Source organism: Paramisgurnus dabryanus, chromosome 2 (assembly GCF_030506205.2).
Source record: "Paramisgurnus dabryanus chromosome 2, PD_genome_1.1, whole genome shotgun sequence".
NCBI classification, from domain to species: domain Eukaryota; kingdom Metazoa; phylum Chordata; class Actinopteri; order Cypriniformes; family Cobitidae; genus Paramisgurnus; species Paramisgurnus dabryanus.
Genome location: NC_133338.1, coordinates 45,033,761 through 45,049,075, shown reverse-complemented (window position 1 = coordinate 45,049,075; position 15,315 = coordinate 45,033,761). Strand labels below are relative to the sequence as shown.

At 38.3% G+C, this 15,315-nt stretch overlaps 1 protein-coding gene across 1 annotated transcript in view; it reads left to right on the top strand.

Moving 5' to 3' along the window:
* Positions 1–818: 818 nt before the first annotated feature.
* The window catches only part of m1ap (meiosis 1 associated protein), a 34,147-nt gene continuing 19,650 nt past the window's right edge, over positions 819–15,315 (top strand). The window contains exons 1-3 of the mRNA XM_065288997.1: positions 819–1,067; positions 1,179–1,361; positions 4,761–4,950. Of these exons, the coding sequence (XP_065145069.1) occupies positions 819–1,067; positions 1,179–1,361; positions 4,761–4,950 (622 nt within the window). The remainder of the gene's footprint in view (positions 1,068–1,178; positions 1,362–4,760; positions 4,951–15,315) is intronic.

Below are 15,315 nucleotides of genomic sequence, written 5' to 3'. Positions count from 1 at the left end.
TAACTGGAAAGTCAACGGTCAACGGTAGCCAAGCACGCGCAGCAGAGATAACACACCCACCTGAAGACGGGTAAGTATTTGTTAAATAATGTAAATATCTGTTTCTTTATATTAAAAGTCGTATCTAACAATTACATCCACAATGTGGTTGCTTTTCAACGAAAAATATTCAAACACTTAACGTTAGACCAGTAAAGAGGGCGCATGCGTGTCACGAGTATCCCGAATCTGCGAGTGAACCGTACATGAATACAGAAGAAACACCTGCTCATCCTTCATCAGCTTTCTCATCAGCACTGTCTGCTGATCGTCCCAGGACAGCGAGTCTGTGGAGCTGTGTATGGAGCGGACAAAAGTGTCTTTTGTCGCCTGTGTCGTGCTTAAAACGGAGGGAAAGCCCGAGGCACAGCATTAGTGCGCTCAAAGAGCTCTCTTGTCAAGTGGAATAGCATTAATAGCAGTCCTTAGATTGCAAAAAGCCGCTGCCTTATTTAACCAGTTTGCCCCTTCTGCCCTGGTATGGCCAACAATATCACTCTTTGTGTTTTACAGAACATATGGATGCTCTCCGGTCTTTATTCATTTCTTAGAACACTTTGTTCCCATTAACTGATATGATCATGCCCCATGTTTCCCTAAAGTTGTTGTTTTTGTTATGATATTATGTTCTATTGAAATTGACTTTTGGAATTATTATAGAAGTATCTGTACCATTACAGATGTTAGTCACATGAACACATAATATTCACCCAGAGGGGTAATCATATTTAATTTCACATTATCACATTAAAAAATGTCTTTATTTGTGTAGGATAGCCATGAATGTGAGAAACAGATCCTGCTCCTCCTCCATCCTGCAAGCATGCAGTTCATCCTTCACCAGACAGCCATCCCGTGTGTTGATAGTGGATGCATCGCCCCCCTGGTGGTCACAGACATGCCCTGTTCTGTGTCAGGCTTTGGAAAACTTCTTTATTCTCAGCAGCAGTCTAGCAGGTCCTGTCCGCCTGCCGCTACTCAGCATCTTTGCCATCAGTGTACAGCTGGAGTGCCTTCTACCCTTTGTGGTAAGTATAAATATGTGTAGGCACCATTTGCATAATCAAATAGTAAAACAAAACTGCTTTTAATAATCTTCCATTCCCCTATTCATTCCATAATCTCTTTTGCTTCTGCAGCACGTTAAGGGGAATTTGACACGTCTTCTTTCCTGTGTGGAGGAGCTGCGTTCTCTGCCTCGGGAGGGCTGTGTTCGGCAGCGGGGGGCACTCCTTAAACAGGCAGTATTGGACAGCCTGCAGCAGTTTAAACAATACATGTGTCATACAGCTCTTGGGGACATAAACAGCAACTGCGTTGAGGTGACAGCTTGGGTTTACATCTCTAATACTGAAAGATAATTAGGTTGGCATGAGCAAAGTGTCTGAGGCCTGTTTAATTTCTTATAAATATCATAAATTCCTATTCAATGATTAGTGTTGTAACATAATGAAGACATGCCTTGGTAACTCGTCTTTTAAATCAACAGTGAATGTCTTTTGATTAATGCATTTGCCCCAGGCTTAATTTTAGAGTGATTCAACAATGCTTTCTTTAAACCACACATCAAAAACAAAGAAAGTGTCTTGCACAAGCATTCACATTCAGATTTCCAACCACTGAATTCAAAGATCACCGTCAGCCATGAATGGAGATGTTGGGGCACTTGCACAGACCACATGGCCCTCAGCAACTACTCTCCTCTCAGGAGGCTCCATTTAAACCTAGCACTAATGTCCCTCCACAGGAAGCAGAGCAGAGGTCAAGTGAATTTAATCAGATTATAAGTATGTTTTTTGTAGCATAAATAGGATTATATGGTGCATATGGGGCTCAATCTTTGTCTCACTTAGCAGTGACTAGCTGAGTTATTGTCATGATACAAAAGATGATGTGATAAGAAAGATACAGAAGTAATGATGTATTTATGTATTATAAAATTAGCACTGACTCCCTCCATTTAAATATGCAACAGATTATGTAGTAGTTATTCGAACCATTCAATGGAATATTTCTATAGCTGAGGGATTGGCTTTGATGATATTTTATTTTTATTACATTCTTACTGTGTCTGATGCTTCATACAGTTAGAGAGAGAGAGAGAGAGAGAGAGAGATGTTTTTGTGCTGTGTAGTTTGTGAGGAATGTTTCACTGAAGCCTTGACTTGGAATGTATTTCAACATGAGAGACAGCTAATGACCATCAACAACAGCTTTTATCTTTGCAGTCATAAAATCAAGGCCATTACAGTGCATTGGGTTTTGCAGTCTTATGGGTACACTGTGCGCGCATTGTTTGAAAATGTCAGCAGAATTCTGCCGTGACTTGCGACATACAGAAAAACTAATCTTGCATATTATTTCACAAACCACAATTTTTGTTGCTAATCGTATCTTATAGGGCACATATCATGAAAATCTGACTTTTTCCATGTTTAAGTGCTATAATTGGGTCTCCAGATCAATCTAGAAAATGTGAAAAAGATCAACCCAGTAACTTAGTTTTGGTAAACCATTCTCTGCAAGCATGTGAAAAAATAGCTAATTGAAATTTGGCTCCCCTTGTGATGTCAGAAGGGGAAAATACCGCTCTGCACTATCCAACCACTGCACTGTCATTTAGTGCAGAGATCAACTCATTTGCATTTAAAAGGACACACACAAAAACAGCACATTTTGCTCACACCTATAAAGTGGCAATTTTAACGTGACATAATCATTTAGCTATGTGTTATTTTGAGTTAAAACTTCACATACAGACTCTGGGGACACCAAAGATTTATTTGACATCTTAAAAAAGTCTTGTGAAATGTCCCCTTTAAATCCATTTATGAAATATGGGGTTATTGAACTGTATTGCAGGTTTTTTGTACATATACAGTACTGTGCAAAAGTCTTACCGTGGGTTCACACAAGCCACGTTTGAGGCATCAAATTTGCGTCTACCGCGTCTAGTTTGCCGCTTGAACATTTTGAGTTTACTTGCTTCACTCGTGCGTGAAATTCTAGTAATCGAGACATTCACGCGGAAATTCCTGTCATGGGCTTCTGCGACTCTGCTCGCTTCATGAAATCATGTCACTACTAGAGCAAGCTCCTGATTGGTCAACACGGCACGTTTTTCCGCCAAAGGTCACATTTTTCAACATGTGTTTCCAGCGGCAACACTCATTTCGCGCCATTTGCGCAAACTAGATGCGTGAATGAGGCGGAATCGCGTTTACCACGTGCCGCGAAATGTCTCATTTGTGCCGCGAGACCTCCAAATGCGCGTCAAAGCTAGCCTGGTCTAACCAGACTCTCGTACATTCATTTCGTTTGTACAGAGAGTCTGGCCACGCTCCATTGCAAAGCGTTACTTCCGTTAAGGAGGGTCAATTGTTGAAGTTTAAAACTATTGGATCTGCCCAGAGTCACTCAGGATCTGCCAATCGCTAATGTGTGGTTGTGACGTATATCATGCACCAAAACCGTCCGGAAACAACAAGTCAGAATAATCAGACAAACAAAACTTAGCAAACCTGGTTCTTGCTCCGGCTTTAACTTGTGTATATTCGGCAGTTTTGCAACAACGGACCGAATAGCTTTTCTCACGTCTTTCTCCGCTGCCATTACTGAACTACAACTCAAACTGACGCACGACCTCAACGTCATCGTTCCTAGCCACCCCCATCTGTTCGCTGATTGGTCCGCAGATTTTTGCAGGAGAAAACGAAACTCTACAAAGCTATCCCAGACGTACTGCTGAAGCAAAATGAAAATTAAGCGGAAGCACGTAGGAGGGCGGAGCCAGGCTACGTCAAAGCCTCTTTACGTTGAATTAACATTGAAATCACTCGCACTTGATGCCTCTACCGCGGCTGGTCTGAACGCAGCATTAGGCCACCAGACTTGTTGTTTTAGAAGTTTTTATGTCCATCCATATTTATTTTTTCAATCTATTTTATTAAGATACAAACAGAAAAAACAGAAAATATGTACAAAAAAAATATTATTTTCAGGACTAAATGTCTTCTTTGGGCATCGTCTGGGTTTAGTGACCTCTCTTGGCCTTAAACACATCTTGGGCGTATTTGAGCAGAATCAAGAAAAAGACTAACTAAAAATTTTTTTTTTTTTATTAAAAATTAGGGTTTCATTTCATTATAATAATAATAATAATAATTAATTATTATTAATTATTATTAATTTCATTTAGGTTTAAGAGGTCCTACAATTTCCTGCTATTGCTGAAGTGGAAGGGGAGTTTACCCTAAAAACTTGACACATCAACTTTACATTTTTATACAGTTTTTAATACCATATACACATTTCCTGTATTTTCTGGAGGTATTCTGTTGAAGAGAATAAGAAACAATTATATATGATCACTATAACATTGCAAAAACAACAAATCTAATTCTGGCATTGTGGCCTAAGACTTTTGCACAGTGGAAGTTCAGCACATGAAGTGAAAGTGACGTGACTGTCAAGTATAGTAGTCCATAACGGAAATGTGACCTCTGCATTAAATCCATAACTGTGAGTAGTGAACTCACGCGCTGCAAGCTATCACTGCAGCACCCGGGGACCAATTGGGGAAACATGCCTTGCACAAGGTCACCTCAGTCACAACCTGCCAGTCATGAGACAACCTTATAAGCCCAACTCTAACAATTAATTACTGTTTTGCTAATTTTTGCTTCAGTAATAACTAACACTGATGGATTTTTATTTTGTAGGTGACCGTGTTGACCTGTCAGTCAGGCGAGGCGGTATTGAAACAACTGGAGAAGGACCTGAAAAACTCTGATCTAATGAGTCTACGCAGACTTCTGGTTATTCACATCAGCCTACAGCAGAGTCTCTCAGACAGATCTCCAACCTGTAGCCTAGACATCCCATCTTCAGACGATCACAATGACCATGAAGGTAACGAAACGTACATAGTCAAAACTTGAAAGGGAAGTGTAGTTTTAGTCACGGTTAAACTTAGCACTGCTCTTTATACCCATGCATGAAATACAGTAGGGGCAAAATTAATGTGCAGTACTTCTGCTGTGTAACATCTGCTGAAATAATGGCGAGTTTAGCAGGCATAGTTTCCTTTCAAAAGACGAAATTAAAAGACATGACTAACATATGGCAAGAAATTTCAATCCAAAATGGCTTTTAGATAAGGCTTTGTTCTTTGCGCACGCTTTTGCCAGGATTCTGAGCCCTCTCTTGTTTTCTGCACAATTACTTTAATTAAGGTTTTGTGGTCGGCAATCAGGGTGAAACCCAGACAAACCAGGCACCAATTCAGAAAACAGAGCCAAATCAGTATGTGATCTGATAAGTTGTTATTTAGAAATCAAGAGATTGCAGGTGGAGAGGCGTGCAAGGGAAGAAAATTTATGTTTGCACATTATGAAAAAGTAAGAGATTACATTTAAATCCTGAAGTCAAGGAATCACTCTCTACATTTCATTTTTTTTTATTTTAGTATATACATGAATATGGTTATTGTTACACACTCATTCACTTAAATACAGTACCTGGGCAGCTCAGGTGAACATATTTCTTTTCTATTGGTTTCATTTAATGACCTTAAAAGCTTGGGTGGCACGTACACCACACAAATTTATTGACTGTCTGCAGCAGCGGAGAATTAAGTAGAATTTCGGCTGGTGAGAGGCAGCTCTGATACGCCTGTTAAACTTAAATGTCTCCATGTTTTTACCCTTTTTCAAAAATGTTTACCATAGTGCCTTACAGTATGTGTGTGGAATTGGTGTACTGCTCTTTTTATTTCTATATAGTAAAACTACATTAACCCTCCTGGCTCCCAATGCTATAGACTCAAAGAGGGTACATCCCTGGAAAATAGGGTGGGCCGGACATTGGGGAAGAGGACAACTTCCATACAGCTGTGTAACAAATCACAACAGTTCCTTTCCATCAAGAGAAAGCTACTTCTTTTGAAAGAGCATTAGGTTTTAGTAAACACAATCCTATTCTTGAATAAGCAATTACATAATATTAACTGCTGTACAGTCACAGACAAATCACTGTACATCAGACTAGACTACTATGATCTAGCAGATACTGTATGTCTAGTAAAGGGAAGTTTGAGGTCATGCAGTCCATTGTGTTCAGCTGGATCGAGTCCACACCAGCTTTATTATTGATTGTTCTCGGAGGGGAGAGGCTAATGGGATAAAAGCCTCATGTCAGTTGACTGTACACAAACACACAACTCCCTAGCTTAGTTATGACCCTGACTGCTCCCCACTGCTCCACAGACTCAGGTGTGAGTAGCTAGAACGACACTGAGGTCTCACATCCCTCCCTGTCTGACATCCTGTTTTTAACTTCCAGCAGACAAGCTCAAGCACGAGGAGGTGCTCACAATCAGCATTTTAACTGAGGAAGGAAATAGGAGTTATTTGTAAGAGAGATAGCCTACATGTGAGAGCTCTTCTGCATAGTACAGAGAGAGAGAAAGAGAGAGAGTCAGTGTTATGTGCACCACTTTCTGTCTCCAAAGGCCGTTTCATTCCTATTATATTTGATAAAATTGGAATTGATTTGAATACTTGACACATTTTGTCAATACACCACAATGACAGTAAACAGGCATTATTGCTGTCAGTTTTTTGCAGTGACAAAGCAACCAGAAGTCATTCATTTTCAGTGTAAATTGCCAGTTTGCAGCAAAAGAACATGGTAATACACAATTCACAATTGTTTGTCATGCTTAGTTTATGCGTTCATAATCATTTAACAGAAACATGCTTGTAGATGCTGTTTTTGTACTGTAGAACAATATTACTTACTATTATACTTTAAAGAAATAGATTCCCCCCCAAAAAAAGCTTTTTGTGTTCCTCGGAGAGGTAAAGCTGACAGAAAAGACATGAGGCTAAGTTAATGATAACAGAATTCCTGGGTCTATTCCTTTATCTTGGCTTTGAAGTTCCACTGTGTAGATGGGAAAATTTGTGGAAAGAATTACCAACTCTGCAGCACACCATCAATTAAGTCTCAATGGTAAAGTGGCTAAAGGGAGACCACTACACAGAAAAATTCATATGACAACATTTTACCAGTGAGCACTTTAAGGGACACTTCACCCATTTGCATTAAGTTTTGTATAAGAACCCCAGTCATGTTTTTGAATGGTCATGCATAATTTTCTCAGTTGCCGCTGAGACAGGAGAAACACAGATTTCAGTGTTGCACTTCCTTCTTTCAATGATGTAAAAATCATCATTTTGCTCCTTTAAAGGGATAGTTTGGCCAAAAATGATATTAAACCCATGATTTACTCACCCCCAAGCGGTCCGAGTTGCATATGTCCATCGTTTTTCAGACAATAACATTTTCGGATATTTTATAAAATGTTTTAGATCTTTCAGTTGATTAAATGTAATGTTACGGGGTCCACCCATAGTCCACGACCTTCAAGTCCAAAAAAAGTGCGTCCATCCTTCACAAATTAAATCCAAACTGCTCCAGGATGATAAACAAAGGTTTTCTGAGGGTAATCCGCGCGGTGTTGTTGTAGAAATATCCATATTTAAAACTTTATTAACGAAAATAAATACCTTCCGGTAGCGCCGCCATCTTAGTCGCGTCTGCATTCAGGAAAGACTATTAGCGTAGTGTACGCACTTTTCTTAGTGACGTATGACAAATTCGGAGGGCGTGGGCACAGAGCAGCAGCAGAGTAGCCTCCGTAAGCTGCGTAAGCTCTCATCCTGAATGCGGACGCGACTAAGATGGCGGCGCTACCGGAAGGTATTTATTTTCGTTAATAAAGTTTTAAATATGGATATTTCTACAACAACACCGCGCGGATTACCCTCAGAAGAACTTTGTTTATCATCCTGGAGCCGTTTGGATTTAATTTGTGAAGGATGGACGCACTTTTTTTGGACTTGAAGGTCGTGGACTATGGGTAGACCCCGTAACATTACATTTAATCAACTGAAAGATCTAAAACATTTTCTAAAATATCCGAAAATGTGTTTGTCTGAAAAACTATGGACATATGCAACTCGGACTGCTTGGGGGTGAGTAAATCATGGGTTTAATATCATTTTTGGCCAAACTATCCCTTTAAAGAGCACCTATGGTCTGAATCAAGATTTTACATTTTCTTTGGTGTGTAAGTGTGCGACATACAAGGTATATAATACAGCATGCAAAGAACATAGAAAATAAAAAATTGAGACAAACATTCAGTATATTAGGGCCCTATAATTTCCGCGATCACGGAATTGCGGACAGAATCGCGGAATTGGCTAATTAAAACGGAATCTAGCGTTAACGCAGAATTTTGTGGAATTTTGCATTATTTGAATAAAATTCTGTCTTTGTGTGGGAGAACAACTTGTGTCTGTGGGAAATTCAGACCGGGGGAAGCAAATCTGGGCGACACACCCCCTCCCGTAATTTCAGACCCCCTCCAGTCATTTCAGACCCCCTCCAAAACACTGAAACCATGGTGAAGCGGCTCTCCACGACTCTACGCTAAGCCCTCAGTGGCGAGCAGTTCCCACATGACTTTATATATATAAAGACATATATTATATATATTAAATTAGAGCTGTAATCGGGCCTTAAAAGTTAGGCCCGAAATGACCGAAGCCCGACAGAATTCGGCCTGAACCCGAAAGTAAATTTTGATTGACAGCTTTTTAAAAGCCCGAACCCGTTTACAGCGACATTATTTAAATGTGCGCACGTACACAGCTTTTGTCAAGAATGAGTAATTTACACAGGTTTTAACATCATTTATTTATGACTAACTAGGCTACACGCCACTTGGAAGTTGAAACAAAGAAATAAAATAAGTCATCTGTAACATTGTAACATCTCACTCTAAATAGGCCTATGCAATACACTATAAATGGGCCAACATGCCAATAAAAATTATTATTTCTTAACGAATTAAATAAAGATAATACATTCTGAATTAAGATGGGTATTTGGCAATAACTAAATTAAGATAATGGCTCCGCGGGATTTGCTTCGGCACTTCTCTCCATTAATGCCAACATTAGTCTATATCCTCTGTCTAAATTATGTATTTAAAGGACAAGTTCGGTATTTTAGACTTAAAGCCCTGTTTTCAGATTGTTTATGGTGAAATAGAATGGTTTTGACTGAAATTTCGACATTTGCGGCTGCCCTGAGAATTTTCGCGTGTTTGTGTTTCATCTCACACCTCTACAATGAGTTTAATGGTGCACTGGAACAATCCTTCCTAAAATGCATTAAACTTTCGTTTACAAAGACGTGAAACTCACCGAGTGGTCAGGGGTGTTCACTGGTATGCTCACACAAAAATCGCTGCAAAAGACGCATTCCAACAGGTTTTATCGTAGTTTTTACCAACTCCATTGACTTGTATTAGATGTCCTGTGAGGTACGGTATTACTCCGCGCCGGGAACTTTGTTTCTATTCTTACAATTGGCAATGGCGGATTAGCGCCACCACCTGGGCTGGGGTGTTTATTATTCAAGCTCTAATCGGAAGAATGTACGGATGTGAGCCGTTTGGAAAAATAGGCCCCAAGTTAACAACGAATGCTAAAACGGCTGTTGGAAAGCATCTTTTGCAGCGATTTTTGTGTGAGCATATCAGTGAACACCCCTGACCACTCGGTGAGTTTCACATCTTTGTAAATGAAAGTTGAATGCATTTTAGGAAGGATTGTTCCAGTGCACCATTAAACCCATTGTAGAGGTGTGAGATGAAACACAAACACGCGAAAAATCTCAGGGCAGCCGCAAATGTCGAAATTTCAGTCAAAACCATTATATTTCACCATAAACAATCTGAAAACAGGGCTTTAAGTCTAAAATACCGAACTTGTCCTTTAAGACTCAATTAATATTTAGTTATACATTGAAAAACCTTTACTCACCAAGATTAGGCTACATGTTTTTGTTGAGGGAAATTATTAAATCCACTGTAAATGGCTTCAGAGCGGTCCTGCACTTGCTGATAGTGCATCCAGCAGCATTGAACTTGACCGCTCATTTACTGCGCAAAGCCGGAGCGCAAGCCCGAGCCCGGCCCGAGCCCATGTAAAATGTTAGCAATGAAGCAAAGATCTTCAGCTCTGTATTAAATATTAAAACGGACAAAACGGAATTTGCCAAAATTAAAACTAACAAAACGGAATTTGGGAAAAAATAAAACGCAATTTGGGAAAAAAATAAAACGCATTTTACAGGGCACTAGTATATAATATGTATGTCTAATAGGGCTGGGTATCGATTCAGATGTTCCAGATTGATTCAATTTCGATTCACAAGCTATCAAAATGATTCGATTTCGATTCTAGGTTCGATTTTCTAATACGATTCTTGGATTGATTTTTATACTTGTGGCCTTTTTAATCGACCATGTTTAAAAAAAAGATGAATCAAAAAATTTATTTTTTTGCCCAGCCCTGAAGTCTAATATATAAACATTGTATGTAAATATGCTTTTTATCGAATTATACTCACATTCCAAATATAGGTTATCATACGTGACAAATAGACCCTTTTACAGCTCACGTGATCAAATAGCCTGCGCGCGCATTTGGGCAACAGAAGTGGTGTTATTCCCCATTGGTTCTAACGTGGTAGCAACTCAGAAAGTTTATTAAAACGGTTTCTCAACATCAAAATGTCCAGTTGTTGCGTTTGGTTGCACTAATATAATATAACAATATACACGTATATATGTATCTGGCAACTTTATTTTTGGCCATCTGCTAACGTCTTTTATCCACTCCACTATAGTACACGGATCTGGTAGCTGTAGTGAAAATGTTCATAAAGTCAATTTTTTTAAAATAACTTACTGTTTGTGTTGCTTCACTGTTGATTCTTACGATACTTCCGTTGCCTAAATGCGCGCGCATACGCTGCCACATCATCATTGTGTACAAACAGTAAAAGGGTCTATATGTCACTTTTACTTTATTGAAATGCATCTGTTTAAAGGAAAAACTTTATACGCGCCCTCTTGAGGAAGACGATATATTGCACTTGAAAATCCTGTGGATTTCAGCATGTGAATCTTCTGCGTGCATTTGTGGATTTCAGCGTGTGTATTTTTTGTGTGCATTTGTGGATTTCAGCGTGTTAATGTTTTGTCTGCATTTGTGGATTTCAGTGTGTGAATTTTTTGCGTGCATTTGTGGATTTCAGCGTGTGAATATTTTGTGTGCATTTGTGGATTTCAGTGTGTGAATCTTCTGCATGCATTTGTGGATTTCAGCGTGTGTATTTTTTGCGTGCATTTGTGGATTTCAGCGTGTGAATATTTTGTGTGCATTTGTGGATTTCAGTGTGTAAATCTTCTGCATGCTCTTGTGGATTTCAGCGTGTACATTTTTTGTGTGCATTTGTGGATTTCAGTGCGAATCTCTTGTGTGCATTCGTGAATTCTCGTGCTTGTGGATCTCCAGCACGCATTCGTGAATTGCTGTGCGTGCATCTGGATTTATTGTGTGTGTTTGTGAACTACGGTGCGTAAATTATTGTGTGCTTTGTGGGAGGTTTTGATACTGTTTTCACTCCATATAATTCCTCCCACTTCGGACTCAGCCTGTATGTTAACTACTCCTGGTAGCATTGCATTGGGAGCGAATCTTTCAAACATGGTAAAGAGCATCACATTTCCGGCAAACGTCAGAGGTTTTTTAGGCTAATCACAATGTTCAAATTGAATAGCCTAGTAAAATACTTGGTACAGTATGTTTGGTAGAAACCTGTTTGATAGAAAACAAAATATTACACCATAATACCTACAGCAAAGCATAATGGTGATGGTGATGCTTCACTTTTTGTGTGTTTATGGGTCAGGATTGCACACTTGTAAACACATGAATAGTCTAACTTGAAGTCAGTTTGGACCCCATAAGGAAAGTAGGCCAATAAATCTATAAAATTATATGCAAAGGGTTTCCCTTAATTGTAGGGTTATCAAATGAATAATTATCTTGAAACAATGGCTGCTTTTAGTTCAAGCTAATTAGTTTTCCAACCATGATTTAGGAGCGTAGACTGGAGAACTGTGGTTCATGTTGGTGTTATTATGATGAAAGCTCTTGTAATCACAGACGCTTGGCGGTATGTGGCTAAACCCTTGACCTGATAAGAGATCAGCTGCTCACTCAAGTGACTAAATTATCAGAACGTTAAAGTATATGTTTATTCAGTGATGAATAAGACTGTTTGAACCACTGAGTACTTGACCTTTCACATTCAGATGGCTTGCACAGCGATTTATGGGAATTAGGTACAGAAAATTAATGCATATTTAATGCATAATATATTTTGGTGACAGAATTTTGCTACATAGTTCATTTTATAGATTAATAAATCTACAATAAAAGTTATCTTAGGTTTAAACAAGTCTATAGGTAAAATAAATTTCAGGCACATTACCATAATCATGCATGCATTCATTAAAGGAAATACATATGCGGAATTAAAAATCTTCCTGTCACTATTCTTCTTAACAGTTTTAATCTCTCCAAATGTTTTTTTTATTTATCTTTCTGAGACTAGGTCATATGTCCCATGCAATATAATCTGCTTACAATTTCCATTAAATGGGGACAAAAGGAGATTTATTCTAAAAAATATTTTGTGAAATGTGACTGCAGTACTGTATTGAAGGTTTATCCAAAGTACCAGGAATTTTAAAAACGTTCAAATATACACCTCTCTCCAATTTGAAAAAGATTTTTCAATGTTCAAGTCTAGAAGAATGTTGTCACGCTCCACCACTCCCAGAGCATGTCTAGATGGTCCCTCTCTCTATATATTTCTGTCATTCTCTTGCCCTTCAATCTCTCCATCACTCCGCATTTTTTCTCATATCCCTTGCCTCTCTCTTTACCGCTCAAACTGTTTTAATTCATTTTAGAAGGGGCAGATTTAGCTGTGTGGTTTGGGAGAGCCATGGGAGCAGAGGAGTCTTGTTGTACCACCCATGCCCATCTCTAAATATCCATCGCACCCCTCCTCTAGGTCTGTTACGTTGCCATGGTAATTGCATGGTGCGATTAGGGTAACATGCTGATGTGAAAACCAGGGCCTATGTTAATGTCACCCAGGCTGTTGTTTGGTAAAATAAAGTGTTAGTGGGTGTAAGCGTTTGGAATTTTTTGGATATACTGCCAGTCGTTAGGAAGCTTGCCGGCAAAATAGATTAGCATCATGGGGCTGCTGGCCACAACAACAGACAGAATGATGAGCTGTTTTTCATTGTTAATTGTGCTGAAAGGCTGCGCTCTCTTTGTGTGTACACCAACCATCTGTTGCTATTACATCGAAATTGACAAGTTTTCTCATTCTCGGTTTTATTTTCAATTATGCTAACTCATTTACCGTAGCCAAACAAACATAAAGACTGAAATCTTTATGTTCACGTCTAAATAGTTTTTCTCTTTACTAGCCAGCAGTGCTGTTATAAAGTTTTTCATTTATGTTATTTATGCATTTGGCAGACACTTTTATTCAAAGCTACTTACAGTGCATTACAAGCTATACATTTTTATCAGTACTTGTGTTCCCTGGGTTCAAACCAATCACCTTTATGCGCTGCCAACCCAATGCTCTCCCACTGAGCTACAGTATACAGGAACACAAGTTATTTGTGTTTGTCTTGTGTTTTTTGAACCATTTGTGATCAAGACAGGGTGGATTGATGTAGACAAACATTAAAAGAGTTACAAAAATCTAGTTGGGTCAAAAATTATTTATGAATTACAGTTATATCAGTGATTAACTTTTGTTGTAGATCTAAGTTGAAAGAAACTATTAATAACATGCTTAACAAATAGAAGATCAAAATAAACTTCAAGGGCCCTATCATACACCTGGCGCAATGCAGCGCAATGCGCGACGCAAGTGTTTTTTGCTAGTTTCTACCAGGCGCATTATCATTTTCACATTTAGCACCACGTTGTTTAAATAGCAAATGCATTTGCACACAGTTTTGTGCCCATGGGCGTTCTGGTCTGAAAATGAGGTGTGTTCAGGCGCATTGTTGGCGCGTTGCTATTTTGAGGCAACTTAAATAGACCATGCCATTGACCAACAAAAACCTGGTCTAAAGTCAATGGCGCAATATGTTTTTGTTATTTAAAGAGTGCGTGGTTTGCTTATCACACACTTGGATGCGCAGCAGCACAAAAACGCTTTTAAATACAAAAAATTAAAGGATTGAAATGTAAAAGATTATTATTAAGTCTCTTGGACATAAATGAGGACCGATTATGAGACGTTAGAGCTAAAGAGCTGCTTCACATGTCGCCTGGTAAGTAAATAAGTGCTTTGCTTTAAACAAATGCATCTATTTTTAATTTTTTTTTAATGCTACCCCACGAATGTATTGTATATGATGAGATGAGAAACATTTTTAAGTAATGCTTTTAAAAAAAACATGTCCATTTGCTGAAAGCTCTTCGCACGTTTGTAAATTCTTTATCACCTGTTTGTTACAAATAAAGTATTTTTAGAGTACAAACCTTTTTTTTTGCATATTTGCTAATTATTTTATGAAATTACAATGATTATGTAGGATATCAATACATTTACAGCAATTAAAATCCTGCTATTTTAACTTCCATGACTGAAAGAAAACGGCTTTTAAAGGTTTTAATCCAAAAAATAGTAAGTGAAAACAACAAAATTTTTTAACATTAATCTTAAACTGGTTTACAAAATTAAGGGGATGAGAGCTGAGACTCTAGGGCTGTGTATCGCCAACAACTCCCCGATATGATACGTATCCCGATACAAGGGTCCCGATACGATGCACATCATGATACAAGACTATTTTGAATTACATTTTTGTTCAGAATTTAGTAACATTATTATTATTATTTTTATTATTATTTGTTTATTGTAGATTGAATAAGCAGTGTTGTAACAGTTGTGTTTTTGCCATTCATTTATTAGCTATTAGAAATATTAAAAATTCCAGAGTTAGTACTTAACTTATGTTTTTTTTTAAAGCAGTTTTACAAAGATGGTGCCTTACTCTTGTCTCTCATTATTCTACATCTATGACTATATCTATAAACATGCAGTCAGACTTAATACTATTTAATAGAAATCAGATTATTAATGTGAGTTATATTTTGAAGTAGCTCTGTATCTCTTCTCTAGACGTACACTTTTCACATGCAAATCTTTGTTGTGTTTCTTCTCAAATGCGTTAGTACTGTTTTATAAGAGCATGGCTAATAAAGCCCTTTGCAGTAGTATAGGCTAATATCTGCGCTTTCATAC